General features: G+C 52.7%; 7 protein-coding genes across 7 annotated transcripts; 4 read left to right on the top strand and 3 right to left on the bottom strand.

Annotated features, from left to right (window-relative positions):
- Positions 1 to 909: 909 nt before the first annotated feature.
- CONPUDRAFT_72016 (glycoside hydrolase family 43 protein) lies at positions 910 to 2,040 on the top strand (the record flags this gene model as incomplete). Its single annotated transcript, XM_007768289.1, has 4 exons — positions 910 to 1,034; positions 1,092 to 1,276; positions 1,334 to 1,703; positions 1,725 to 2,040. 4 exons carry the CDS (start codon positions 910 to 912, stop codon positions 2,038 to 2,040), a joined length of 996 nt encoding a protein of 331 aa, XP_007766479.1.
- An 890-nt stretch (positions 2,041 to 2,930) lies between these two features.
- On the top strand, positions 2,931 to 4,224 carry CONPUDRAFT_102278 (glycoside hydrolase family 43 protein). The gene is made up of 4 exons (XM_007769030.1): positions 2,931 to 3,067; positions 3,124 to 3,311; positions 3,371 to 3,740; positions 3,802 to 4,224. The coding sequence occupies exons 1-4, from the start codon at positions 2,946 to 2,948 to the stop codon at positions 4,070 to 4,072; spliced, it is 951 nt and encodes a 316-aa protein (XP_007767220.1). The 5' UTR covers positions 2,931 to 2,945; the 3' UTR covers positions 4,073 to 4,224.
- A 1,609-nt stretch (positions 4,225 to 5,833) lies between these two features.
- Positions 5,834 to 10,619, bottom strand: CONPUDRAFT_143356 (acetyl-CoA synthetase-like protein). The gene is made up of 12 exons (XM_007769029.1): positions 10,121 to 10,619; positions 9,392 to 10,063; positions 9,119 to 9,340; positions 8,949 to 9,061; positions 8,700 to 8,894; positions 8,473 to 8,634; positions 8,250 to 8,414; positions 7,987 to 8,195; positions 7,371 to 7,930; positions 7,166 to 7,312; positions 6,812 to 7,108; positions 5,834 to 6,755 (listed from the first exon to the last, which is right to left on the bottom strand). Exons 1-12 carry the CDS (start codon positions 10,412 to 10,414, stop codon positions 6,579 to 6,581), a joined length of 3,213 nt encoding a protein of 1,070 aa, XP_007767219.1. The 5' UTR covers positions 10,415 to 10,619; the 3' UTR covers positions 5,834 to 6,578.
- A 2,385-nt stretch (positions 10,620 to 13,004) lies between these two features.
- CONPUDRAFT_122049 (mitochondrial carrier) lies at positions 13,005 to 14,802 on the bottom strand. The gene is made up of 7 exons (XM_007769028.1): positions 14,630 to 14,802; positions 14,535 to 14,570; positions 14,316 to 14,408; positions 13,979 to 14,195; positions 13,636 to 13,892; positions 13,402 to 13,571; positions 13,005 to 13,327 (listed from the first exon to the last, which is right to left on the bottom strand). Exons 1-7 carry the CDS (start codon positions 14,681 to 14,683, stop codon positions 13,261 to 13,263), a joined length of 894 nt encoding a protein of 297 aa, XP_007767218.1. The 5' UTR covers positions 14,684 to 14,802; the 3' UTR covers positions 13,005 to 13,260.
- Positions 14,803 to 16,858: 2,056 nt separating this feature from the next.
- Positions 16,859 to 18,794, top strand: CONPUDRAFT_143354 (uncharacterized protein). Its single transcript, XM_007769027.1, has 14 exons — positions 16,859 to 17,042; positions 17,138 to 17,147; positions 17,200 to 17,219; positions 17,300 to 17,429; positions 17,487 to 17,515; positions 17,573 to 17,597; positions 17,652 to 17,684; positions 17,732 to 17,808; positions 17,868 to 17,937; positions 17,994 to 18,068; positions 18,127 to 18,237; positions 18,292 to 18,332; positions 18,397 to 18,422; positions 18,478 to 18,794. The coding sequence occupies exons 1-14, from the start codon at positions 16,992 to 16,994 to the stop codon at positions 18,668 to 18,670; spliced, it is 891 nt and encodes a 296-aa protein (XP_007767217.1). The 5' UTR covers positions 16,859 to 16,991; the 3' UTR covers positions 18,671 to 18,794.
- Positions 18,795 to 20,073: 1,279 nt separating this feature from the next.
- CONPUDRAFT_164407 (uncharacterized protein) lies at positions 20,074 to 21,674 on the top strand (the record flags this gene model as incomplete). The annotated part of the gene is made up of 14 exons (XM_007769026.1): positions 20,074 to 20,157; positions 20,247 to 20,256; positions 20,306 to 20,325; positions 20,390 to 20,519; positions 20,577 to 20,605; positions 20,659 to 20,683; positions 20,741 to 20,773; positions 20,825 to 20,901; positions 20,952 to 21,021; positions 21,081 to 21,155; positions 21,208 to 21,318; positions 21,369 to 21,409; positions 21,470 to 21,495; positions 21,555 to 21,674. Coding segments are annotated over exons 1-14 (822 nt in total), but the record flags the coding sequence as incomplete, so codon positions are not given.
- A 964-nt stretch (positions 21,675 to 22,638) lies between these two features.
- CONPUDRAFT_81396 (uncharacterized protein) lies at positions 22,639 to 24,555 on the bottom strand. The gene is made up of 6 exons (XM_007768386.1): positions 23,762 to 24,555; positions 23,591 to 23,703; positions 23,437 to 23,533; positions 23,228 to 23,371; positions 23,068 to 23,155; positions 22,639 to 22,999 (listed from the first exon to the last, which is right to left on the bottom strand). The coding sequence occupies exons 1-6, from the start codon at positions 24,470 to 24,472 to the stop codon at positions 22,704 to 22,706; spliced, it is 1,449 nt and encodes a 482-aa protein (XP_007766576.1). The 5' UTR covers positions 24,473 to 24,555; the 3' UTR covers positions 22,639 to 22,703.
- Between the last annotated feature and the right edge of the window lie 895 nt (positions 24,556 to 25,450).

Here is a 25,450-nt window from a genome sequence, read left to right as displayed (position 1 = left end):
TGACCTAATACCCATGCCCCATGGCACATTAATTCCGCGAGATCAATCTATCAAGTCAGGTTGATGCAGGAATTTGAAGAACGAAGTGACCTGAACTCAAGTCAGACATATGCAAACTTGAAGGTTATCACTTGCGAAGGTCTTGAGATATTGTCAGCAGCCCACATCTGCTGAGCTGATAACATTTCCCCGCACCGGATCTTTTTAGACGGGTTGACTGCGAAGCCAGAGGGCTTGCTGGCATCGAGGCACGACTGAGAAGGTGCCTTGCACTTTCGCGCTTTCAGGGGCACGAAGTCAGAGTGTCTGCACTTCTAGCCTTGACCGGTAGTTCACCTCGCGCGACGACCATGCGAGCATATGATCGAACTCGGCCTCGCGATTGCGAAAGGATGCAAGGCATGTCAGAGGAATCGCTGGCTGCTACTCCTGGAACCTGAGAATATCTATTCTGGGGAAGAATTGTGGCTGTTCAGTCAATTTGCCACAAAGTCAACTTCGCGCTCAAGTGCCAAGCTCAAGAGAGTATCCGGCGAGCATGATCTCTATGTTAAACATTTCGATACTCCGACCCAACTACCCAATCACTGACGGTCACGAATGTCTTGGGTAACGTTTGACTGCGTTCGATGTTCAATACAACGATGGTGACCCTGTCAGCATGAGACCCATTACGCGTGGTGAGGATAGCCATTGGCACTACACCTCAAGGTCAACTGACCAAGCCACCCTAGGCAGCCATGCGATGGTTTACGAGCTCGCCCTTGCGGGTATCGTCATGAGACTGTCGACATGTTACACCACTAGGATGACTGACGAGGTTCTGCGGCCAGAGGGAGAAGGTATAAGAACGTCGAGGATAAGCACAGGAAAGGGTCAACGCACCCTCACACCTTCTCATCTTCGTCAATGCAGCGCGCTCTCATTCTCGCCGCCGGTGTCGCTCACGCGTCCTTCGCCGCAGCTTCGGTTTCTGGACCCGTCATCAACTCCAACTTTCCTGACCCTGGTCTCCTCATCACTGGTAGCGGGACGTACGTGCGGCTGTATAGCGCAAATGAGTAAATCTTCACGTTATGTCCCTTTCGTAGGTACGCGTACGGCACCAATGGCAATGGATACAACATCCAGGTCGCTTCCTCCTCTGATGGTGGCAACACCTGGTCCGTTCACGCCCAGGATGCCCTCCCCAACGTTGGGTCATGGGCCGTCGGCAACAACGGGCTGACATGGGCACCCGACGTGATCGACCGCGGTGACGGCACCTTCGTCATGTGTAAGTATAAGCACGTCACATTTGATCATCGCGCTTGACAGTGACACATACCTCTAGACTACGCTGCCGAGTCTCCCTCGCAGGGCACTCACTGCGTTGGCGCTGCCACCTCGACGAACCCTCTCGGGCCCTTCAGCCCCCAGGCTCAGCCCATCGACTGCAACACCTCCGGTGGAGGCGCCATCGACCCCTCCGGCTTCCAGGACACCGACGGCACGCGCTACGTCGCGTACAAGGTTGACGGCAACAACCTCGGCGGTGGCGGATCGTGCGGAAACGGCGACGGAAGCCACTCGACGCCCATCATGCTCCAGCAGCTGCAGGGCGACGGTGTCACGCCCATCGGCTCACCCATCCAGATCCTCGACCGCGGCCAGTACGACGGTCCGCTCATCGAGGCGCCCAAGATTATCTACAGGGACGGATTGTAAGCGATCCTGTTGTACAGAGCTCACGGGCAACAAACTGACGACGGCATCGAAATTTCACCTAGCTATGCCCTGTTCTTCTCCTCGAACTGCTACAACACCGACCTCTACGACGTCAGCTACGCGACTGCGTCGTCCGTCAAGGGCCCATACACCAAGGCCGCTGCGCCGCTGCTTGTCACCGGCAACGATGGCCTGACTGCCCCCGGTGGCATGACGCCTTCTCCCGACGGCTCCTGGGCTGTCTTCCATGCGACCACCAACTCGAACCCCCTCACGCGTCCCATGTACACCGCTAAACTGAGTTGGAACGGAAATGTCGCTACCGCCGCATGAGATAGCAGGCTACGCTGGCGACATGTATTTTGGGTCTTTTGGGGGCTATAGTTAGGTACCTAGGTGTAATGTTAGGAGTTAGAATTTAAACTGGGTCTTTGCAACTTGGCGACGTACACATGGACGGTGGCGAGCTCAGCTGCTCAAACAACGCTATTGGATGCAGTGTCGTTGCTTCAGGGACCATCTTCAGCGCGTGCGAACCTCGAAGACTTGTCAGGCGGCACGTGAGACGCGCCATATTGCGACGCGTGCCTGCCAGCGACACCGCATGTTCATTCGGGCTGAAGTTACACACAACGTTGTGCTTCCAAGTACATGGATTGACATTTGGTGCGTATGCTTGCGAGTGACACAGGAATGAAAGCGTATGGCCTCAGGGTCTCAGGATCAAGAATAGACCTGGGGTGATCACGAGCACAGGCATCAGTTTATCATTCTGATCATATGTGCGAATGTTGTGCATACTTACAGGGTTGCGGCTACCTCGTAGTGTCCATCGCAAAAATCATAGAGCGTGAGGTAGAGACGGAGGGAAATACTGTGTCGTGAGGAAGACAAGCGCTTAAGAAGTTGATGCCTGCACTGGATGTGTAAGGGGCGGTGCCCCCCAGAACCAATGTACTATGGGGGGGTGCATGCGTTGCCATGAGGTATATGTGCGCAACTGGGCAGAACTGGCCTATAATTATCGCGGTGTTGGAAAGTTCGGAGGTCATCTTCCTGTAACAATGGTGAATATACGCACGATGCCTCGGAGAGATTATCATGATATTGGGGATAAGAATAACTTGTAGACGTAAGAAACGGACGGCTGTTCAATATGGGCGTCTATAAGAAGAGTCAGAAATAAACAGCATAGCCAAGACACTGAACACACCTCCTGCACTTCTTCATCCACATCTATGCAGCGCGTCCTTATCCTCGCCGCCGAGCTCGCCTTCGCGTCTTACGCCGCAGCTTCCGTTGCTGGGCCTGTCACGAGCACCGACTTCCCCGACCCTAGCATCGTCATCGCGGATGGAACGTATGTCATTATCCGTCGAACATAAGGAAAACAAGCTGAAGCCATTTGCTTGCCAGATACTACGCATACGCAACAAACGGGAACGGGTACAACATCCAGCTTGCAACCTCCACCGACAGCGGTTCCACCTGGACCGTCCTAGCGCAAGATGCCCTCCCTACCGTTGGCTCGTGGGCCACGGGGAACAACGGTCTGACATGGGCGCCTGATGTCATTGATCGTGGAGATGGAACCTATGTCATGTGTGAGTACGTCAAGTGTACTCGTCGAGTTCAAACTGACGATGACGATACGCACCTTCAGACTATGCTGGGGAATCAACTTCTGAGGGCACTCACTGTGTCGGAGCGGCCACCGCCACGACCCCGCTCGGCCCGTTCAGCCCGGAGTCTTCAGCTCTCGCCTGCAACGCAACTGGGGGCGGCGCCATTGATCCGTCAGGGTTCCAGGACTCGGATGGGACGCGCTATGTTGCTTACAAGGTCGACGGAAACAACCTTGGTGGCGGTGGTTCGTGCGGGAACGGGAACCTGGAGTACTCGACACCTATCATGCTCCAACAGGTGGAGAGCGACGGTGTGACACCGACTGGCGATGCTATCCAGATCCTCGACCGTAGTGAGTACGATGGTCCTTTGATCGAGGCACCGAAGATCGTGCTGGTGAACGGAGTGTGAGTGGTCCTTGCGGTCACCGAGCACCGAATGATGGACTGACAAGGGGCGACTCACCAGCTATGCCTTGTTCTTCTCCTCCAACTGCTACAACACCAATCTGTACGATGTAAGCTACGCGACTGCATCCTCCGTTACGGGACCATACACGAAAGCGTCTTCGCCCCTGCTTGTCACCGGAGACGACAGCCTGACGGCACCCGGCGGTATGACGCCCATCCCGGATGGCTCGTTTGCAGTGTTTCACGCAACGACCAACTCAGACCCTCTGACGAGGCCTATGTATACCGCTAAGCTGACCTGGGATGGGACTGTCGTCTCTGCAGCATAGGTTGGGTTGGAAAAGCACGTCACGGTCCCACTCATTTGTAAACGTAGAGGTACTTCATGGCACGCCAAGAAACTAGTTAGGTCAAGTCATCAATCTATAGAACCGGACGCATATATCCCAAACGCACCTATATTGTCTAAGTAGCGTTTGACTGCAACTACTGCACCCAAATCATGGCAGCAGTCAAGCACTTCGTGGAGAGTAAGTGCGCTCGCGTGATATTGCTGTTATTATGTAAGCAGTCGCGGAGTCGGCCCGGACCCAGTCTCACGATCCGCTTTTCCCACTCAAGCATAATGAGATGCCCCGGGGGAGGTAGGTGGGAGCCTACCATGATCTAGGCAAAAAGCTACAGGTTTAGAGATGCACTGCATAGTCTCTGTGCCTGGGAATCGTCTCGGATGATCGCATGTTTGAGGCAGAGGGAACTTTCATTAGTACTGGGTGAGAATGTGTAAGGCCAAGATAAGGCTCAAATGCCCAGACTTGCAAACAGGCGCGTTGGGCGTCTAATGCCAGCCTCCGCAGGTCCCGCAGTCACCACCACATGCTGCGCGCCATCATGTGCTCCTGACTCACATAAACATCCCCGCTCACTCCATCAGCCGCGCCTATACGTCTTGATACCCTTTCTTTCCACCCACCATGATCATCGTCGACGGTGATGACACCAAGGCCCCCGCCGGCGAACGCCAGCCCCTCGTTTCGGGTTCCGGACCGAGTCAGCAGCAGCTAGCACAGGAGCCAGAGCCGGCACCCCCACCGCCGTACCAGCCCCCAGCCCAGCCGCACACGTACCAGGGAGCACCGCAGGAGTACGTCGCGTCTCCTACAGCGCTCGAGGGCGTGGTCGTGTACAGATACCACGAGTCCCCAGCTGCACGGTTCTGGAAGGCGTTCGCGGCGGCTACCCTTATCTGGTTCCTGTTCGCCGTGCTCACGGACAGCATAGTCGAGGTTGCAAGGTTTGATCAGAGCTATCCCTACTATCGCGGTGTATGTACACTTCGCTGTAGATACTTCTCCGAGCTCATCCAACCATTCTCGTTCTCCAGCGCCGAACAGACAAAAGCAACACCGGCTACCCGCTCGCCGCGGACGGCAAGATCCTCCGCTGTGCTGGCAGCAAAAACGAAACTTGGGAAGCGTACCGCAGTCCGAGCTGGAGCCCAGTCCACTCCCAGGGCGCGGATGCCGAGTTTGAGATTCCTATCGACTCGGATGTGATCTACCTCTTCACTCGTGGTGGACGCCAATATGGCGACATTCACCTATCCACCGAAACGAGCTCCTCCGACAACATTCAGATTTCAGTCCGCACCGCATACCATGATTCGCGAGCTATCGAGGGGGCACATGTGTGTTTGCTGGAGCGCGGTTCACATGAGCAAGGCGTTGGGATCTTCGTGAGTAACCCTACCAAGCCTTGTCACCTTTGCTGACCGATAATGCGCTGTAGGTTCCCAGCTGGACAGGCACAACCAGCTACGCCGACCAACTCAAGTTTGATATCACATTAACCTTCCCCGCACGACGCTATGGTCCAGCCAAACGGCGCGTCAGAAAGCTCGAAGTGAACTCTCCGCGGTACAACATCGATGCCGGAGAACTCCAAAGCAAGATCCTGTTTAACCATATCAACCTCGTGACGGCAAACGCTGCGATCAAAGCCAACGTACGCTTTCTATTAACCCCAAGTCCTTCCACTCACCAACTGACACACCGCTTTCCATCTCCCTTGTACAGTCACTGGTCTGCGACACCGGCACCATCCTCACCACAAACGCCCCCATATCCGGCCACTTCAGCGCCTCCACCTCCCTCTCCCTCACCACCTCCAACGGGCACATCGACACCTCCATCTCCCTCACAAACAAGTTCGACCACACGCCCAGCGCCCTCTCCCTCACCACCACCAACGCACCCATTGACGCCCGCGTCGGCCTATACGCGCCCGTGCCGTACGACGGCGCCGGCTCGCGCTTCAACGTCTCCGCGCGCACGGAAAACGGCCCGCTTACGCTCGGGATCGTCGACATGCCGCACAACGCGGCCGAGCTCGCGCTGCAGGCGCGGACCAAGAACGCAGACGCGGAGGTGCGCCTGCCGCCCGCATTCGAGGGGCACTTTGATGTGCACACGTCGGCGTATAAGACGGCGAGTCTCGTGGCGGGGCGCGCGGACGATCCAGCGGGGATGGACAGGCAGCGGAGGGTGCAGTATACGGAGAGCGAGGGGGAGCATGTTGCGGGAGTGATCTCGTGGGCTGAGGGGAACGCGAGGCGGGGGAGCGCGGATGTGAGTACATTGAACGGGAGGGCGATGCTTATGCATGGGTATTGATAGTGCGTGCCGGTGGGTACGTTTGGTAATTTGTACTTTAGCCTATATATGCGTCCTTTTTATTGATACCTCTGTGGTCGGTCTACGAAGCAAGCATGGATACAGCCAGTAGGAATACATCGTTTGCCCAATCTATGGCACTCACGCCTCGTGGATAAACAAACTACAAAAAACCAAAGTCAACCCAATATTCCACCCACGCCTTGGCATCACCTTTTCCAAGTGGACGCAACTCTCGCAAAGATGGAACGACGTGCTCAATCTGGTCAGTGCTGAACTTGTTCTTATTGCCGTCCGCACAAGTAAGATTCCTCAAGAAGTCGATGATCTTCAAAGCGGGCTGATGACCGTTAGCTGCACGCAGCCGATACCGCAGGCAGGGGCAGCTGTACTCACCACTTCACTAAGCTTCTTCCCACCCGCCCAATGCACCTGTCCCTTCTCGAGGTCTTCCAACCGACTTAACCATTCGTCGTAGCTCACCAGAGGCAGGTCGTCGTCTTTGCTCAGGAGCCGCTTCTTTGCCGCGACTGCGTCTCGCATGGCTTCGACGAGCTCGAGGAACGCTGCAGGGTGCGGGTGGACGAGGTTGAGTACAGGAGGGATGTATGTGTCATCATGCGGTGAACACAGCTTCAGGCAGATGTGCACAAGTGCGGATGCAACGGCGTTGACCGGAATCCATGAGACGTCCTATCGATGTATGAGATGCGTCAAGGAGCGGTGACAGAACGAAGAAAGAACGCATACACCAGGAAGCTCAGGCATAGCTCCGAACACAACGCTTGACTTTACCACAATGGGCACCCACTCGGTCGTCGGCCAGATGCCGCCTGGCCCACCTGCTATCTGACCGACGCGAACACAAGTGCCCTCGAGCCCGCTCTCTGCCACGATCTGTGTCACATTCTGAGCTCACACTAATACCAACACAAAAGAAAAATGCTAGACGCACCTTTTCACCAATATACTTACTCTCCCCATACCCGCTCCCCAGCGCAACATCCGCCTCATCCACCACCGCTTCCGGCACCGGCCCGCGCTCAGGACTCCACCCCTGCACAGCCGCAACCGACGACACAAACACAAACCTGACCCTCTTCGCGCTCGACGCAGAAAGCGCAAACTCCACAAGATTATGCGTCGCCTCGATGTTCGCCTCGAACGCGATCAGCGGGAGATTAAAGTCCACGCGCCACGCGTTGTGGATGATCACCGACACCTCGTTGCGCAGATCTCTTAGCACTTCGGCGCTGAGACCGAGTTCGGGCTCGGATGTGTCTCCGTCGAGGAACACGAGCTTATGGGAGCTCGAGTCGAGTGAGGACACGGGGAGCTTGCGGGATGCGAAGGAGACTTCTTGGCGCTCGCGGCCCGACCGGCCCGAGGAGGCCCGGTTGAATGCGTATATCTTCGAGACGCCGTCGTTGGAGAGAAGCTCGTGCAGGATGTAAGAGCCTAGGTGGCCCGTTGAGCCAGTGAGGAGGACTACAGCGCCTTGTGGTGTGGGGACTTCTAAGAAGTACGCGATGTTATTATCCTATGATAGCGAGGCGAAGGCGAGGGCTTACTATATCGCGCGAGCATGCTCTGCATAGACATCCGATGGCTCTTCCGCCAATCATTATCATTCTCGTTCGTATTGTGCATAGTAGAGTACAGGGCATCCGCAAGCTGTGCGATTGTCGAGTATTCGTAGAGAACATTGCGAGGTATTGAATCTCGCATGCGAGGCTCAACCGAGAAAATAATAGCCTGGTAGATGTGCGCTATGCTTAGGCTACAACAGGAAACTAATCAAAAAATATCCTTGGAAAGACGGTTCAATGGGTACCTGTCAAAGCCGAACGAAAACAGATCCGATGTAGCATTGATGGCCGAAGACCTGGGTACACTCGACCTGACCTGTTTGACGAGCCACTCTTGCAGTGCTTCGTTCGAGAGATCAGCGAGGTTAACTGCTAACTCAGAAGTTGAATCTTGTGAGAAATTCTCGTATCTGAACAGAAACTTAATGAGCTTACTCAGTGATGGGCAATTTGAATCAGATCACTCACAGTGCATCAATCTCAGTTTTGTACTCGTTCAATGTAGCTTTTCTGAGAACAGTACCCTTCCCAGCGCGTGGGAAAGGCTTCTCTGCCTTGGCAACTAAGACTGTACTCTTAAAGATACGACTGAAAGCCGGTGCTGCGCTGTTGGCGTCTTCAATATAAGGCCTAGTTTCAGAAACGGTAGTGCATGTTCAGTGACGCGAAGTCCCAAGCAAGTAAAATGGCTGTACCAAACCTCGCCAACAAACTTCCTCTCATCTGCGACGGCACCCCTAGACTCAAGGATGACTCCTACAGTAGACTGTCCTTCGCCAAACATCACAGCGCCCATGACGAGAGGGTGGGCGCAGATAGCGCTCTCCATCGGGGCTGGTACGGTCTTCTCGCCGGAGGACAGTACGATGACATCATCCTTGCGACCAACGCTGCACATAGAATCAGATGAGCAGACAACGATCTCTCGGTACCATGATACGCACATGCGCCACAAGTTCTCCTTAGATGGGTGCTTGACGAAGATATCCGAGGTCGCGTAGCCCTCGACGTCAGGCAGGTTGTGGTACTCGGGGGCGATATCATAGACGCCATTCGACTGTCATATGCCACATGTCAGAGGCCGTTCACCCTAAGAGATGACATACGAACGCACCAATACATGCAACTCAAACGTGCCATCACCCTGGTCAGCCCACCGCACTTGGGTCGCGTCTGGGAAATAGAAGTAACCCCAATCTCCTTCGTGTGTATCGCCGATGTTCGGAGGCGCTGCCGGCGCGCCAAACTCAGTTCCTCCATACGATGTCGCGAGAGGTACGCCTGCTTCGAAGAGCTGGCAGCCCACCTTCTCGGGAAGGATCCCTCCTCCGTACAGCTGTGGATATGTATGAAACTGGAGGTCGATTAAAAGGATGCTACTACTTACGACGCGGTCATATGTCTTCAGCGCACTGATTGCATCCGGCGAATGTAGCATCTCCTCTAGGAACATCGGGACGACGTAAACTACGTCCGCATTAGTTAGTCGCGCATTTTCGAGGACATTGTCGGGCGTCGGTGCGACAGGTTGCGCATCGGCGTATTCAACAGAACTCGGGCGATAGACGGACGCAACAGCGTCGCTGATCAGGGGCGCATACAGCTGCGTGAAGAATGCGAGGGAATGGAACGGGGGGAACGCAGCCACGCCCAGTTGCACGTGCGTCCCCCTAGATGGCTCTTTCAATGACTGAGAGATCTGCCCGACGAATGTGACGCATTGCCGGAGCCACTGAATGAGGCGAAGGTGTGTAATGGCGATTGGCTTGGGAAATCCCGTGCTTCCGGAGGAGTGAAGGTACATGGCGACTTCTTCCGGGTGTGGCCGTTTATACGGAAAGGGTGCGAAGGCATTTTCAGCCGTTTCTCGTCCGAGCTTTGGGTAGATGCGCGCGATAGGGGGAAGTCGGGTGATAGTGAGGTCAAGTGCGGATAACCCGCAGACCTCGTCGAGGAAGGTGGCAGGCAGAGGCGTTATAATGAGGATATGGCGGCACTCAGTTTTGTTGAGCATGCTTGCGATTGCCTGGGGCGAGTTTCTTGGAGACATAGGGAAGGGCTTGGTTGCACTTTGTCACTGTGATGTTCTTGGAAGACTGAGGTATGACAGACGTACCACCAAACCAGCCATCTGCATACCTACGTCAACTGCATGATAGACGATGGTATCTCCGAGTGACAACACGGCAACAGTCTCCCCCCGCTCTCTTCGAGGTTTGACGGAAGTGGTCAGCTCATGGGCTACTCGATGAGCAGCCCGAGCGAACTCCAAGGCCGTTATTGTCACCAAGCCAGAGTTGGTATGGTCGGGAAAGGCGAATAGGGGTTTCTGTGGACGTTCGGACCTAAACAGGTCTACAATCTCCGGAAGGAAAAGCGAGCCATCAAGCAAAGGGCTTGTTGAATCCATAAGGAAAGGACGCGTTCGAGGAGAGGAAGGGAGTCAGGAACTGCCACTTGGTACTCACCAATCGAGGCTCACCGTTTTATGTGAGAGCATACCTACGTCGCCCCACGTTTCTGCACCACACCGTAATATGACTCCGAGGATGAGAGAATCATTAGATCTTCTCGGCCGGAGATATGTTTAGGTGGAAGATTCCCGCTACCTTAGGTAGTGGGTCTCAGCGCAACTCTTGTGCCAGGGATCTCTGCCAAAATTCAGCTCCTACGTGATCACGTGATTTTCGGTCCCCGCTTCATTTTCCGCGCGCGCATTTTCTTCTTTAGGCAATCTATTGAGCTTCCGACACAACGTTAGCGTGAGGTCCCCTGTTCTCGTTTCGCCCCACAGCGTTCTTTTCTTGTTGATACATACCCCAAGATCTCCCTTTTCTTCAAGTGTTCCCGGTCCCAGAACCTTTGTTCGTGAATTGGCAGAAAAACGCATACTGTCTGTGATTCCCATAGTCCATGCATGCTTGTTCAAGCGAACGTGCATACAGACAACTCCCAGTCCATGATGCAAGCTGCCAGTGGTAATCTGTCCTCGACTTCTCGCGTAGAACTGAACCATCACCACTCTCATGGATGCCGCTGTTAATTTCTCTGATTAAAAGCTTGATTTCGACAATCATTTGTTGGCCCTCGTCCTATATTCGATGTTGACGTCAGAAACCCTTGCCTCTCTTCATCAGGTATCAAATGAGACTGAATGGCCCACACTGTACATGCGGTTTTGCACTTGGTTTTGGGCCATTGAAGCTGTTCTGGATACATACTCAATCGCGTATTTTCATGTCAGACTCTGTCAACTAGGTGCATGCGATGTTTCAAGCGTTTGCTTGAAATTTAGCAGGTTTCTGGCTTGCAGCTTCGACAAAGAAAGATGGGGACCTCAGAGTTTTTAACGGGCTCATGGGCACGGGTTCATCATTACACAAAGGGGAGGACAAGGTTGAAGTGTTGTCTCCGCCATCTCCTTCATCGGCAGGTGCAGGCAGGTGCGAACAACAGGGGACGTAGTAGGCAACCGGGTTGATGGATTCTAAGTCATACCGCCCTTGCACCCCTATTGAATGCAACATGGCACCCTCAATGTAACAGGGTGTCTGCTCTTTGCAATTGATTCACGATAGAGTTTTTATGTGGACTGGTGAAATACATCTATCCAAGCCTATAGGTAAATATATGACATAGACTTTTAAGAAAAATGCCAGGGAGAGCGCACTCAGCGCATGTTAGATTATGGGTGCCATGTTCATTGAGGGGAAAGGGCGGTATCTTTTTAGCTTTAGAGTAACTTATTGTCATACACATTTCAAGTGTTGCAAGGTGTGGCTCAAACGATCTACGGTAGCGGGCTCTTGCTGCGCATGCGTGGCCCTACGTTATCCGCTTAATATTGTGGATAACACCATCGTGAGGGCTCGTCGTAATTTAGACGCGCACACGGTCAGGTGCTTCGCTTAATCTCGCAGCGGCGGTAACGCGGGTGCTATGTTTTCCTTCGGCTCTCAGCCCAAGTCGGACGCTTGACATGGTGAATGAGCCTTCCAGTGTCGCTGCTCAACAATCTCGAGCGTTTTTATTCTCCAGAAGATACTCCTCAATATCAGCAATGTTGATAGATGTCTCAAGGACGTCACTGGCCAACCCGAACGCTCGTTTAAAGCGCTGTATGCTGATGACTCGAACCTAATACTGACTCCCAATCCATCGTTGGCAACAATCCACTCTTGCGGTCTTCGCATTTCACACAGACTAGTGATAGAAGCTTCCGTTAACGCCAGTGCCAGTACTTGCTAGAACGTCTTGCGCCGAAATCAAGATTAAGATGCAAGTCCGCGCCTCTTGGCTTTCCATACGCAATCGATTAATCTCAGTGCCGCACACGAACTAAAGCTTAGTACAACAGCGTTTGTTGCGGCTCCTTTTATGATTGGTTCTGTACAGCGCCATTAAAAACACCTTGAATTGCGATGAACAAAGCTACGCCCTAAATATGCGGTTCATTCTCGGCTCGACGCTGGGACAAATGTGCTCCTCATTAATTCCCGAGTACTTCTTAGATAACAATAGGGATGGACCCGTTTCTTCAGGATTTCCTATATTGAGTACCGAGCATGTTCCGAGATGAGCTATTCCAGAAATTTACGGTGTACCGTAGCGTACGCTGAGAAATAACGCCCGCGACTATGGTGCTAAATCCGAAGCCGAATATGTGACCGACATAACTTCCGAGTGCGCAGATATTATCTAGAAGGATCCAAGCGCTGCAAAGTGGCAGCTGCAAGATTCGAACACGTTTCGGGGTATGCCTACGGAAGTAGATCACCGCCATTCTCTCTAAATGGCTCGCGGAAATTACGAATCCTCAGCTGGAAGCAGAGTAAAAGCGAATAAGACATGTCCTAACGATGATAGCAAAATTGTACCTTCACCGAGAGCTGAACAGCTCTCCGAATTATCTACACTTCCGCCGTTTAGAACGGTACAATGCATTAATGAAGACCAATATTATAAGTCAAAAGGCATATTATAGGCTACATCTAGAACGTATGTACTTCGCATCCGCGGTACAGGACCTGCATCACCGCATCCGTGCACTTCATTCTACCTTCGCAGTAAAACAGGTACAACGGAGATATATGTGCATCTGGCGTCTAAGCTGCCAGGGGAGATGAATCCCAAAACATAATCTGCAACGGGGGTCCAATAATTGTTTTGACGTTAGTTTTAACGAGAGTGCAGGTATTTCACCACAGGCAGGATCGCGTATTGAGGCGTGTCCGATATCTAGGTTGTTTGGTGCGTCTATGAATATAGGACTCGGCTTGCCAGCTCGAATCCGAGGAACGTCGCGCCGTTGGCGAATGGGGAACTAGAAGCAACGGACAAGAAAGCGTCAGCGTCAATCCTCATACTAGAGACAAGACCGGAAACGCGTGGACGTACCGGATGAGAGTCGGCCCCAATCCACGCGTAAACGCGCTGATACCCTCTGTCCGCCACACTTTTCGCACGCAGTCACGGGCATTCAAGTACTTCTGACCCGTCGAGGGCGAGAATCCATCCGTCTGCATGCGGGACTTGATCATATCGATAGGGTATATCACCGCCCATAGCTACCCACCACGCATATAGCCGTCAGCACCCAGCACTCAGTTAGTACTGATAAACTTGACGCACCCCATATCCAGCCGTGGCACCATACAACACCGCCTTGACGGGGCTCAGCTGCTCGCGCGAGATGCCCGTCGTTGCCATCTCTCGCTGGACGAGCTTCTCATATACGAGGAAGTACGCGCCGTAGCCCGACGCCTCGCGCAGGAAGGTGACCATCTGACCCTTGAACAGGGCCTTGATCCCGTGCTCGGACGTGATCTTGCGGATTGCGTCAAAGGGGCCTTTGTACAACGGTGCCGTGTTGGACTGTGTTTGCAAGCCTGTACACGTACGAGGGCGGGGTCAAGGTGCCAGAGAGGGTTTTTGAGTTAGAGTAAACATTGAGAGAGAGAGAGACAAGACGCACGGATACGTATATGCTCCACTGGACCCGAAACCCATCCGTTCGCTAGACCCGCGCCCACACCGGCAACCACGAGCTGCGACGCACTGAGCAGCTTCCCTCCATCACCACCGACACCACGGGCCGCATTTTGCTCAGCAAACTTGCGCTTCGCGAACTCGAGCGCGCCAAACTGGATTGAAACGCATACACCGATGCCGAGCAGAGGCGTGAGCGTGCCCTGTTTGACGGCGAATCCGGTAGGTGCGTAGTGCGATTGGGTGGGTATATGGGATACGGGGCAGCGTTACAAGTTGCACGTGTGAGTACTGAAGTTACACGGTGCGCGGAGCGGGCGGACCTTGTAGAACGCAAGGGGACCCTCATTCTTAAGGATACCGCCTGCACAGTCCATCATGCCAGAGTAGGTCCCCTTGGCCGACGTTTGCATACGCTTTGTATTCATGATCCCAACGTAATGCAGAAAGCAATGCGAGACGGGTAGCAGGTAATGGAGGAAAATATGAGTTTGCGAGTGAGCCGAGCAAGGAAGCGGTCAACGACAGAGGAATGTTCTGACCACTTTGACGATGTCGAAGGGTTGTCCAACGAGGACCTGAGTTGATATACCCCGTCAGAAGAGAGCCAGGCCGTGACGCAAAGAGACATGCATACCTGAGCAATACCACCTGCCGTACCGGCTGCGAGGTCTTTGACCGTGTTGGACATTATTGCACCGGCTTTGTCTGCCCTAGATCCTGGTTTGTGGTCCTGCCTTTATGAGACGCGACGGGCAACGCGCGTGGTGGGTGCGGGAGACAGGGAGGGTGGAGGGTGGAGGGATGAGGGCAAACAGCAAGGTGGACAGGAAACTCGAAGACAACCAAGGCCGAAAAGAGCCGAGTCATGTTCGGAAATCCGAAATGCAAATAAACAAAGCTTACATCCGGCAAGGTTTCCATCGCCATCGATTCATCGCTGGCTGATTGTCGTAAGTTGTGTCGCGGAGTAGGGGGCTGTAACCAGTGAATGCCACGCGATGACCGGGCGTGTCGGTCATTTTAGAATGACCGTGACCGCCAGTGACCGACACTGTCGGTCATCGTGACTAGTGACCGAACGGACTTCTCGGAAGTTCGCGAATCATGCCCATATATAGTAACATTAAAAACATGTGACTCTCCGAAGTCGACGCGCGAGGGACGCGTTCGCTGAAGGCAATGCTCCCTCGCCGCCACGCACGTTGAAACATAGGCCCTGTTGCTTTAATATGATAGCTTGACGTGCGAGTTAGAACATAAACGCCAAAATAAAGTAGCAATAGTAATTTCCGTATGTGAAACGAAGTTTTGGAGCACCCTTCTACCACTGTGTGTAGTTAGCTAGCATCCACTAGCTACTCATGTATCTATGACACATCGCATTAATGATATGTCGCAAAAGCACAATATTAACACTCGGAAGTTGTTCTTACTTCGTTAGACCGGGTCACTACCCGTGTTTCCGCCCCGGAACCGACCAAGGAATCCATCCCATCCGAGTCTGATACCTCTGTAGATCAATTCCATGCCTTGATTCAGCAACACATGCATCTCTCAGATGAAGATGGACTTGACAAGGACCCTATTTGCTAGCCGTCCATCATTGGCATGCAAATTTCCCTTCGCGACCTCTTCAACTTCGCTGATAAGAGCTGGTCTGACTTGTATAAGCAGTAGTAGGCTCATGCCAGTGAGAACTTCTATGTACGAATTATTAGAGTTAGAGGCGATACCTAAGCAGGACGAGGCAGGATCGGGTGGTAACATAAAGCTTTCATTAATTGACACTACGCAGCAGTTTTTATTGGGCGCTACATAGGTTTTGTACGATACAAACAGACAATCTACGCTATCTACATGTTTCTAATCTACGAACCCCTGAGTCCCCCCAAGATCTCTGCGCGCGACCGGATTACCGGCCACGCTCATAACCGAGACGCGACTCAGCGTTCTGGTCATGGTTTTTAAATGACCGACATCCAGTCATCGTGTCGGTCACGGTCGGTCACTGACCGACGCGTGACTTGGCATTCTCTGGCTGTAACGGACCGATAAATCCGGAATTCTCGCGCCTCGGTTCGGCAGGCCTATCTTATCTTATCTCGGTGCTAGTAATTATTTCAACAAATGAACGTGTCGCTTCACCTGTGAAAAGCAGTAGATAGTATAATGGAATCGGTCTAGGACAAGTGGCTGAAGCAAAAAAAACGCAGAAGTAGACTGAAGTTTAGAAACGTAGTCTCACACAGCCTTCCAAGTTCAAACAGGCTAGTCGTAATCCTCAGGCCGCGTTCCAAACTCAGTCGCACATTATCTTGACTGCTGTCCGATAGAAGGATGTCATGTCATGTCGTCCTTTTTACTCGACGTACTTCAATCTCTGAGGAACGGGATTGCCCCTGAAGACGGAGCCGACCCACCACCCAAGTTACCGGGTTAACTCGGCAAGATTTGACATAATGGCTATTGAGTCAAAATCGACGCATTAACAGGACTCGGCGCGTGCTTACAATGTTGTTCGCCGTCATCATTCTTACCCCATGTTACCGCGCTCACGGTTTGAGAGTTGAGTTGATGGATATACCGACGCATCAAAACTGTTTCGCAATCGCATTCCCCAAACAGAAACTATCCGACAAAAGTATCAAGAAGAACTCCTGATATCTTTGACTTTCTAGGACAAGAGCGGCCACCGTTTATTGACTGCAGTATTTTTGTCATGTACCAATGTCAACTATTCCTCCAAAGCGCCCGCGGAAGAGCTTTTAGCCGACTTCCGCCCTTCTCCGCACCCATATCAGACCCATATCACCAAGGCATCCGCGTACCCGTGCAAGGCTATACGAGCCTACCCTAGAAAGGTCTGTCACTTCGCCGAGAGCCGTGGAAAACCCTGCGGAAGACCTCAGCGCCCAGAGGCGTCTTTCCCTTTCTTCCCTCGCCTTCCATGACCATCGTTCCGTGGCCTACGTTCCAAACAACCAGTCTGCAAAGACATGGATAAGAGCGTATGGCTCTCAGCACAATCCGGAAAGCAGATAAATGCGGTGAGTCCTTGTTTCAGGACCTTGTCGAGCCCGCTCGGCATGTCCATGTGGACGAGACGCAGGACTAAGACGCTTGTTGGGAACGTTTCATTTAGCATGCGAACAGTAAGTCGCATAATGTCTCCTGATCTGCAGCAGTGGAGCTGATGATCCACAGTAGCAGGAATGGCACTCCTGGTGGGTAGCATCTCCCACAAACTCCGATTCCTCGTTAATTCCTCTTTAACTTCATTCTATCTTCCCTTGAATCTAACTAGATCTACGATTACTACCTCACGATTGACCAAGAAGTAAATCTAGTCTGGGCGCGAAGATGGAGCTTCGGTCAAGTTATTTACATGCTCGCTCGGTATCTGCCCTTCCCAGCTATCGCCTTGACTGTGGCTCGTAAGTGTTGGATCTTTGGTGTATACAGCTCTAGTAAGTGTCGTGCCATAATTTTAGGCGTCCTGGAGACTGTGAACAATGAACCGGTGCGCGATACGCTCGTTTCTACATCATTTCTATGTTTATCTCATGCACAGCTTTAGTGCCCGAACTTGGACTTGTCTAATGGTCAGTTCGTTGCACTCGCGTCGAGTATCGTTTCACATAGCTGATGCCGCTTAGCGTTACACATGGCAAGCGTCGTATTTGCTGAAGGTAATGAGAGTTGTCCAAATCGTGAATCGACTAACTGAATTCATCAGCGCTACTCATATTGCGTACAATGGCATTCTGGGACCGCACTCGACAGATTGTGTTGACTCTATCTGTGCTCGCAGTCGTAAGCGCACCACACCTGTTTACATCCGTCTTGACCTCATTCCCATGATCTTCCTTCAGATTTGTCTGGGTGGAGCGATAGGAATCACGGACTACGTGACCTCCAAGGTGCCAGACATGCCCACGTTGCGTAAGCTCATAAAAACTTCCACCCACTGGGGCGACATACTCTAACACCCATAATAGCGACAGACGAATGCCCATTCAAGTTTAACAGAGGCGGATCCATAGTATATGCTTTCCTAATGCTCCACGAACTTGGTGGGCTCTTTCCCCTGGCATTTACCGCGGGACCGTCACTCACCTTGCATTAATTCAGTATTACTATCCCTAATCTCTTACAGATGGTTTTCGTACCATCGCTACGCACGGTCCAAGATCATTGTCGTCTCGTATATAGATGCTGTCGCGTATATTTTTGCTATGCTGAGTGCGTGGACCCGATTTACTCTATCAAAATGTCTACTCATAAAGCACCGCGCAGGCTTGTCGGTTGCATGTGTGCTTGACATTACAGTCGAACCGGTAAGTATACTCGTATCACAACTTCAAGACTCTCGTTCAAGTAAAGATATATTTACCGTTTTAGTCATATCACAACGACTACTTTGACAAGTAAAGCCCACGTTCTTTCATATCAAACAGGAATGGCTGATTTGCGCATATTTAGCATACAAGTAGTAGGCCACTCGATATTTTGCTCGCGCACCTATTTTCATCTCCGCAAGACCGCTGAGTACCAGTCAAGACGCTCAATAACGGAGACACCGTTTGATGACCTGACAGTAGCAGTAGAACTATCGTCAATGGTAGAATATTCGGAGTCGCGGAACAGACGAAGTATTATGACCTTACAGCATTAAATCATACCATTAACGAACGAACATGTCATAGTCTTCTATATAGTTGTCTTGATCCTCATGAAACGCATCATGTCTGGTATATAGGCGACAGTATATCGCCAAGCAGTCTACCGCTAAAGCGCATTTAATTACCCACACCTCACACAGGGCAAGGATTCCCACCTCGACGTTATCAAAATCGAGCTCATCGCACTCCTTGACTCGGTACATCTCTTTTTGCTACATGCAGAACAGCCACCGACCGTGACGTCAGATCACCTACTACAGCGCGAATGAAGCATATGCTTGCATTCATCCTCAAGGAGACTTACTCAACTAACCTTTTCACGGGTCTTATGTGCAGGCTTTATCGACTTCAATTCTCGTTCACAGCTCGCTCTGATGATCTCTTAATCTTTGATATGTATATGAGTGGTCGATCGCAGCTGATGCTCTCCGAGCATTATCTTTCCCAGCAGTCCTTTGCGCTCAATAACACAGCTCCTGTCGATCTCAGTTGCGAGCACTGACTAAACCTGGACTCCGCAAACTACGTGGTTCCGATCAATATGTATGATGCAGGCAGGAATCGAGCTCGGTCCATGCTTTCGGGTCGGAGTTGATGATCAAGCCCGAGTCAAGCGAACGACCGACAACAGCAGAACGTTGTCAAGTTTTATAAAGGTCTTTTCCGACAGCTTCGGATTTCTTATATGTAGAGAAGGTTCAAGGCGCCCACAGTTGCCCGAGAGGACGAGGCAAATGATTGGATGATTTCTGATGATTTCTACAAATGTTAAGCACTTAAGCTTTGACACGTGGCCGAGGTTCGACAGCCACGCGATCCCCCACGCCACGCAGTTTTGAAGTTGACAGGCGCTATCAGATGACTAGACCGTGAATGTAACTTTACAGAATATTCCCACCCTTCACGGCGCGCGCCGCGAAAGCAATCAACTCGAGGGTCGAGGCTTGAGTCCATGAATCATCCATCAGATCAGAGAGTGCGTCGCGTTTGCGCCTCTCAAAACGCGTCGCTATTTGTTATGTTATCTCAGATGTCTTTCAAGAGGTTTCATGGTGGCGCCTTGATGGCACTGGCTCGACAAATGATCTAACCAATGCCTACTGCGGACAGCACTCCAAAAATCAGGCAGTGACAGAGACTGACAGGCGTCTACCAAAGGGCGTTAATTATTGACATCGCTGGTCCTGGATCCACGTCATGCATTCACGTCCAATACTTCGGCACCGGAATCACCGGAGCGAGCTTTGGCCGCACCTGTTGTGTGACCCTGAGCCCATCACCTCCCATCACGCACCAGGCCCAAAAACCTCGAGCTCCACGGGCACCCGCCCACCACTCTCTGGCCCCTCCCCGTCGCCCATGATTATCATCGGTTACGCACCAATATCGTGAGCCACGTTGAAACGGACCTGTCGGCGAACACATGGACGAGAGCTCGTTACAGTGGGTCGTAGCACAACGTGGAAAGCAAACCACTGCGGTGAGTCTTTATTGACCGTTCCCCGACCTCGTCGAGCGGGATGGCGTGAACGAGACCTGAGACTGAGCTGCTTTCCGGGACGATTGTAGTATGCAAACAGTGAGTCTGAGTCTCTCGCATCAGCATTAGCGAGACTGATAGTTTGCAGTAGCGGGATTCGCCCTCCTGGTGAGCATGTTCGTCACAGCCTTCGTTCCCCCGTTTCATTACAGCACTCTTCGGCTGCCATCAGGTGTATGATTATTACCTTACGATTGACCAAGAAGTAGACCTCGTCTGGACGCGGAGATGGGACCTCGTCCAAGTCGTTTTCATGCTCGCTCGATATCTGCCGTTTCCAGCCATTGCCTTGACTGTCGTCCGTGAGTCTGCACACTGTGGAAACGTACGTATTAGACTGACCACGTTGACGCATGTAGGCGTCCTGGAGACGGTAAGGAATGGGCCGGTGCGTGAAGAATTCACTTCAGTACACAACCACATGGCTCATGTATTATATAGTGCCCAAACTTGGAGGGATCCAATGGTTAGAACTCGCCGTTCTGCGCCAAGTAGCATGATCACAAAGCTGATTACGCTGTAGTGTCCCATCTGCTGAGTATATTACTCGCCGAAAGTAGGATTACGTGCTTCTTCGGTGAAGGAACACGAGCTTAATTCGCGCCAGTACTTTTGATCTTGCGCACGCTGGCGTTTTGGGAGGGCAGCAAACGGATGGCATGGGCGTTGACTATATTCGCACTTGTAAGTTCTGCCTCCATAAGTTCGTTCGCCGGCCGTCTCACAACCGCCAGTTTTGCCTCGGCGGGGCCGTAGGCTTCACGCAACTCGCGTTTATCAAAGTGCCAGGCATAGCGAAACTGCGTAAGCTCATGAATTATTTTATCGGCCCTGAATTATCACACTGCTGACCATAAGACCAGCGCTATCTCAATGCGAGTATAGATTCAACCCCGGCGGAGCCGTACAGTACGGTGTTCTTTTGTTCCACGAGATAGGTACTTGCCATATCATGATCACCAGAGACTGGCACTCATTTCAGACTCTCAGTCATATTATGCGTGATATTGTACAGATGGTTTACGTATCATCATCGCGCCCGGTCCAGAGTTGTCGTCATCTCGTATATAGATGCTGTGCTGTACATCTGTGCTGTGATATGTACGTGCATCTGCCTTTTGATATATGCGTGAGCTGACAAGAAATCGCAGGTCTATCGGTCGCCTCCATCGTAACTATAACCACTCAACCAGTGAGTCGATCCTTTGCCATCGTCATGAGAGCACTCCCCTCAGGCTGAGGTGCGGTTGAGCCATATCACACAGATTACTTCGACAAGTGAGTCACCGTGGTCCCTTGCCATGTCAAACCGAGATCGCTGACATGCGCATCTGCAGCCTCCAAGTCGTGGGCCACACGATCTTCTGCACGCGCACCTTCTTCCATCTGCGCAAGAGCGCCCAATACATATCAAGACGTGTGACAACGGAGACGTCACTGGAGGATCTGACTGTCGCACTAGAACTGACCACAATGCTGGAAGACACGGGGACAAGGACGGGAGGTAGTTTCATGGATTTATAGTGGGAGCTCTGTCCATGCAGATGCAGTAACGATCCTGTAGTTTAACCGGTCGAATCTGAGGGACCTCGTCTGTTAGTGGAGGTGATCGGCTTGATATGGTTGATTGAATACTGTACCTACATGACCGTAGGTTCGTCACGCCTCACGCTTGACCCGTAAAATGAACTTAAGACCTAGCTCGTCACCCATTACACAAGAGAATGAACCTCACTGCGTGACGAAAAATACTAATACTATTACATTCTGATGTAGTAAAACCGTTCGCTGCAGCGAGTGTTTTCTGCATTCGTTGCATGTGAGTTTAAATTTTTCGAGACCCTTACCGCGATCGCAATTGACCGGAAATGAGATGTCGAGCTTCCCACTAGTGGCAGGCTTTAATTAGTCGGTCATACCGGTGGCGAGGGCTTGAGATGTTTGTGTACAAGCCTGATGGACGAGGAATACCGGGACGCTGTAAAATGTGGTCCGCGTTGCCTTCTCCTTCCAATGAAACATCCTCTTCACCTTCGTTTTATCAGTTATGTCTTGAGGATTTCACCAACCACCCTGGTTCAAAGTCACACGTTCGCCGGACGTTTGAACTTTGGCCTCATCGGAACTTATTTTGATTCCATGTCACGCAAAAATCCCTTGAACCTACGGTCGTGTAGGTACAGTAGTGTAGAGTACAACTGTATTTTTTCCCTTCACAGCACGACTTCGTCATGGTTACTTTACGTTCACAGTCAACACGTTCGCAGTATAGCAAACCTGACAATGGCTGTAAAACCCACCAAACGACGCGAGAAGTTACAAATCCGCTGAATTGTAGCCGTCTACCTAGTCAGCGCCCAACGGGCACCTGTTTGCTCACAAATCTTTGTGCCCAACACAATCATACCAGCCATGAGTCCAGATGAAGATGTCGCTCGTTCAGGTATCTACCTTAGGTATCTACCGCCCTCTGAACATGTACAAGTCTATAGATTCCCTTTAGTACTGTACCCACTGACCCTCCCTCCATCGACCGACCCCCCATCCGCCCAGTGCTTGATCAAAACGCCCGCGATAGCCGTCATTGGCGGCATCCGGAAGGGCGGCTCCTCGTCCTTCGGTGCGATAGCGTGAGCGGAAGCGGCTTCTTTGCTCTGCTGCTGGTCTTTGACGGGCGGGTCCACTTCGTCCGCGATCTGCTTGTAGTCCCTGCGGGTGAAGTTGGTCCCGCTGGGGTGGGCGAGGACGGCGCGGACCTCTTCGCGGGTGAACCAGCGCGCGTCTGTATGCCGTGTTTGTTTTTGTCAGAATGACGCTAGCCTGACTATGGAATCAGATGGACTGGCGTACCTTCGAGTTCATTATCCAGGTCTGTCCGGATGGGCGCCGCCGAGTCAGCTGTGGCATAGAAGCCGACCATGAGGTTGGCGGGGTAGGGCTACGGACGTTGTGCAAAGGTAAAAAGGTGAGCGCTACGTGGGCACTACATGGACGGAATAGAATTACGCACCCATGGCTGGCCCGAGTGATACCGCACATTCCACACGCGCACGCCTGCCTCCTCCCACATCTCGCGCTTGACGGCGTCCTCGAAGGCTTCGCCGGGCTCGATGAATCCTGCGAGCGCGGAGTAGAACTTGCCAGGGAACTTTTTCTGTTTCGCGAATCGCACATGAACTTAGGGTGAAACGGACAGAAGGGTATGTGAAATGTGCGTACATTTCTCCCCATGAGGATCTTCTCTCCCGTCTCGTCGACGGCCAGCATGATCACGACGGGGTCGGTACGCGGGTGAGCAAAGTTATGGAGTCCTTTCCTATCAGAGGATGAGTATACCGGTGACTGGCAGCAGTGAAACTGGATGTATACGCACCCGGAAGGACATGGCTTCTTCCCAGTGTTGTCTGCCCATGGAAGTAACGAAGTGCACGAGAGCTTCCACCCCGCCCACAGCGAATGCACCGCCGACCCGCATCCAGGGCAGAACTGCCACCCCATGACTCAATGAGCATTCCTAGCGCGCAATACGGGCTCGAGTACGCACCCTGTTCCTCGTATTCCAATCCATCATGCTCCGCGCCTCCGCAAACACACCCGCCGTGAACGGATCCAGACTCGACATCGCCCCGCGCGGTTCAATGAACGACAGCGCGTGGCCCTCCTTCGCGAGCGCCGAGTTCTTGAGCACCTCATCCAGCACGCCCGGCTCAGCATCCGCGACATCGAGCGTAAAGTAGGGCGTACAGTCCGCCAGCTGCGCGATCGCGCGCTCGGGGTCCGTAAAGTCGGATGTCGGAAGCGCGCTGCGCTGCGCGGGCGCGGGCTCGCCGTGCTCTGCGCTCGCTTTCACGTCCTCCTTCGCGACCTGCTCGCTCGCTACCGCGCCGTGCTTGGGCTCGAGCAGCCCCAGGAAGACGACCGGTAGTCCGCGCAGCCGAGCTGCCTCCAACACCGATGGAACTTTCCCTCCCTCGCCTTCAGGTTCGGCGCTCGAACCGGGGAGCTGGCCCTGCCCGAAGTACGGTGTCTCTCCGAGCAGTGACTGGATGTCCGCGGTGGGCAGAAGCGCGAGCGAGCGCCTGTTGGTGTCTGGGTGGGAAGCGATGAGCGGCTGGCCCTGGTTGAAGACGATCCAGCGACTCGTGCGGGAGGGCAGGACAGCGTTGACGAAGCCGGGGGAGGAGCGCAGCCAGGAGAGGCGGTTGAGCGGGGAGCCGCCGAGGAAGTTGACGAAGCTGAGCGGGTTTGTGCGCATGGATGGTGCGATGATGGCGGATGCGAAGGGAGGATATTCGGTTAGGTGTGATCATTGTACCGTCGAACACATGGAGTATGGACAATGATAGGTTGGTTGAACGGCCAGGGACGGTTATCGAGAGACAGGCGACTTACGTTTCTGACATTCTAGTTGAGATGCGGCGGATCTGTTGAGAGGCAATCGTGGACTGTCTCAGCTCGTCGTTGGTTGCTGCAAGGGCAGGTAGAAAAGGGAGAGATGCTGGGAGATGACGAATCTGTGCAATGCCCGAGGCCGGCGATAGCGTTAGTCAGGCATCGTTTCATTCAACCGCGGGGCCCCGCGTGTCCATGTGTGTACGCCTTCTCACCATCCCTCGTAACCCGCCCATGAATGTAGTGATCCATCTCTTATAAGTCGTTACTTTGTTTTTTCTTCCTTATTGTCTTTGGAAATGAAATCAAGATTTGTTGCTCGTCCAAGGAGCTGGAAGACGCTATTGGTCGGCCCGGGCGTGCTTGTTAATCCCGTCAGCGTCTGACATTGGCCCATCGATCCGAGCTCCGATCCGCTCCGAAGATAACACTTCGGACCGTCGGAGCTTCGGATCGCTCAATGCTTTAACAAGGACAAGTTAGGACAAGCTCACATGTCAGTTGCCTTCGTTGCTAGCTTGTTGCAGTGTTGGAGCTCAGCGGTTCTTGCACAATTGCTGTTCGTGGGTACAAGACGCATAGAAATTTCTTGACGTAGTCTAATGTATTGCGCGGAACTTCAGAACTAGGTACTGCGCCCCACCGACATCTGGACACCTCCATTCTTAACTCTTCCATTCTATAGAATGAGTGTTGTTCTTTCTCCAGCTTGTTTTTCCTAGAAGTACGTATGACCTGTGGCAAAGATGTTCGAGCTACACTAGTTCAGTTCAGCTCCCAGCTGCAAATCACTCCGAGTCGAAGCTCGTCCTTGACCACGACAAGAGCTTATCGCCGTTGC

The sequence above is a fragment of the Coniophora puteana genome (genome assembly GCF_000271625.1).
Source record: "Coniophora puteana RWD-64-598 SS2 unplaced genomic scaffold CONPUscaffold_4, whole genome shotgun sequence".
NCBI classification, from domain to species: domain Eukaryota; kingdom Fungi; phylum Basidiomycota; class Agaricomycetes; order Boletales; family Coniophoraceae; genus Coniophora; species Coniophora puteana.
This window is presented reverse-complemented; position numbering and strand designations above follow the sequence as displayed.

Coding starts and splice junctions, on each gene's coding strand:
- CONPUDRAFT_102278 (XM_007769030.1), top strand. CDS start 2,946: ATGCAGCGCGTCCTTATCCTCGCCGCCGAGCTCGCCTTCGCGTCTTAC. Junction 3,068..3,123: donor ATCGTCATCGCGGATGGAAC/GTATGTCATTAT, acceptor TTTGCTTGCCAG/ATACTACGCATACGCAACAA. Junction 3,312..3,370: donor AGATGGAACCTATGTCATGT/GTGAGTACGTCA, acceptor ACGCACCTTCAG/ACTATGCTGGGGAATCAACT.
- CONPUDRAFT_122049 (XM_007769028.1), bottom strand. CDS start 14,683: ATGTCCAACACGGTCAAAGACCTCGCAGCCGGTACGGCAGGTGGTATT. Junction 13,893..13,978: donor AGTGGAGCATATACGTATCC/GTGCGTCTTGTC, acceptor GTACGTGTACAG/GCTTGCAAACACAGTCCAAC. Junction 13,572..13,635: donor GTGCCACGGCTGGATATGGG/GTGCGTCAAGTT, acceptor CGTGGTGGGTAG/CTATGGGCGGTGATATACCC.
- CONPUDRAFT_143356 (XM_007769029.1), bottom strand. CDS start 10,414: ATGGATTCAACAAGCCCTTTGCTTGATGGCTCGCTTTTCCTTCCGGAG. Junction 7,931..7,986: donor GAGCATGCTCGCGCGATATA/GTAAGCCCTCGC, acceptor CGTACTTCTTAG/AAGTCCCCACACCACAAGGC. Junction 7,313..7,370: donor GTAAGTATATTGGTGAAAAG/GTGCGTCTAGCA, acceptor AATGTGACACAG/ATCGTGGCAGAGAGCGGGCT.
- CONPUDRAFT_143354 (XM_007769027.1), top strand. CDS start 16,992: ATGGATAAGAGCGTATGGCTCTCAGCACAATCCGGAAAGCAGATAAAT. Junction 17,430..17,486: donor TATCGCCTTGACTGTGGCTC/GTAAGTGTTGGA, acceptor CCATAATTTTAG/GCGTCCTGGAGACTGTGAAC. Junction 17,516..17,572: donor AGACTGTGAACAATGAACCG/GTGCGCGATACG, acceptor GCACAGCTTTAG/TGCCCGAACTTGGACTTGTC.
- CONPUDRAFT_81396 (XM_007768386.1), bottom strand. CDS start 24,472: ATGCGCACAAACCCGCTCAGCTTCGTCAACTTCCTCGGCGGCTCCCCG. Junction 23,704..23,761: donor ATTGGAATACGAGGAACAGG/GTGCGTACTCGA, acceptor ATGGGGTGGCAG/TTCTGCCCTGGATGCGGGTC. Junction 23,372..23,436: donor AGATCCTCATGGGGAGAAAT/GTACGCACATTT, acceptor TTCGCGAAACAG/AAAAAGTTCCCTGGCAAGTT.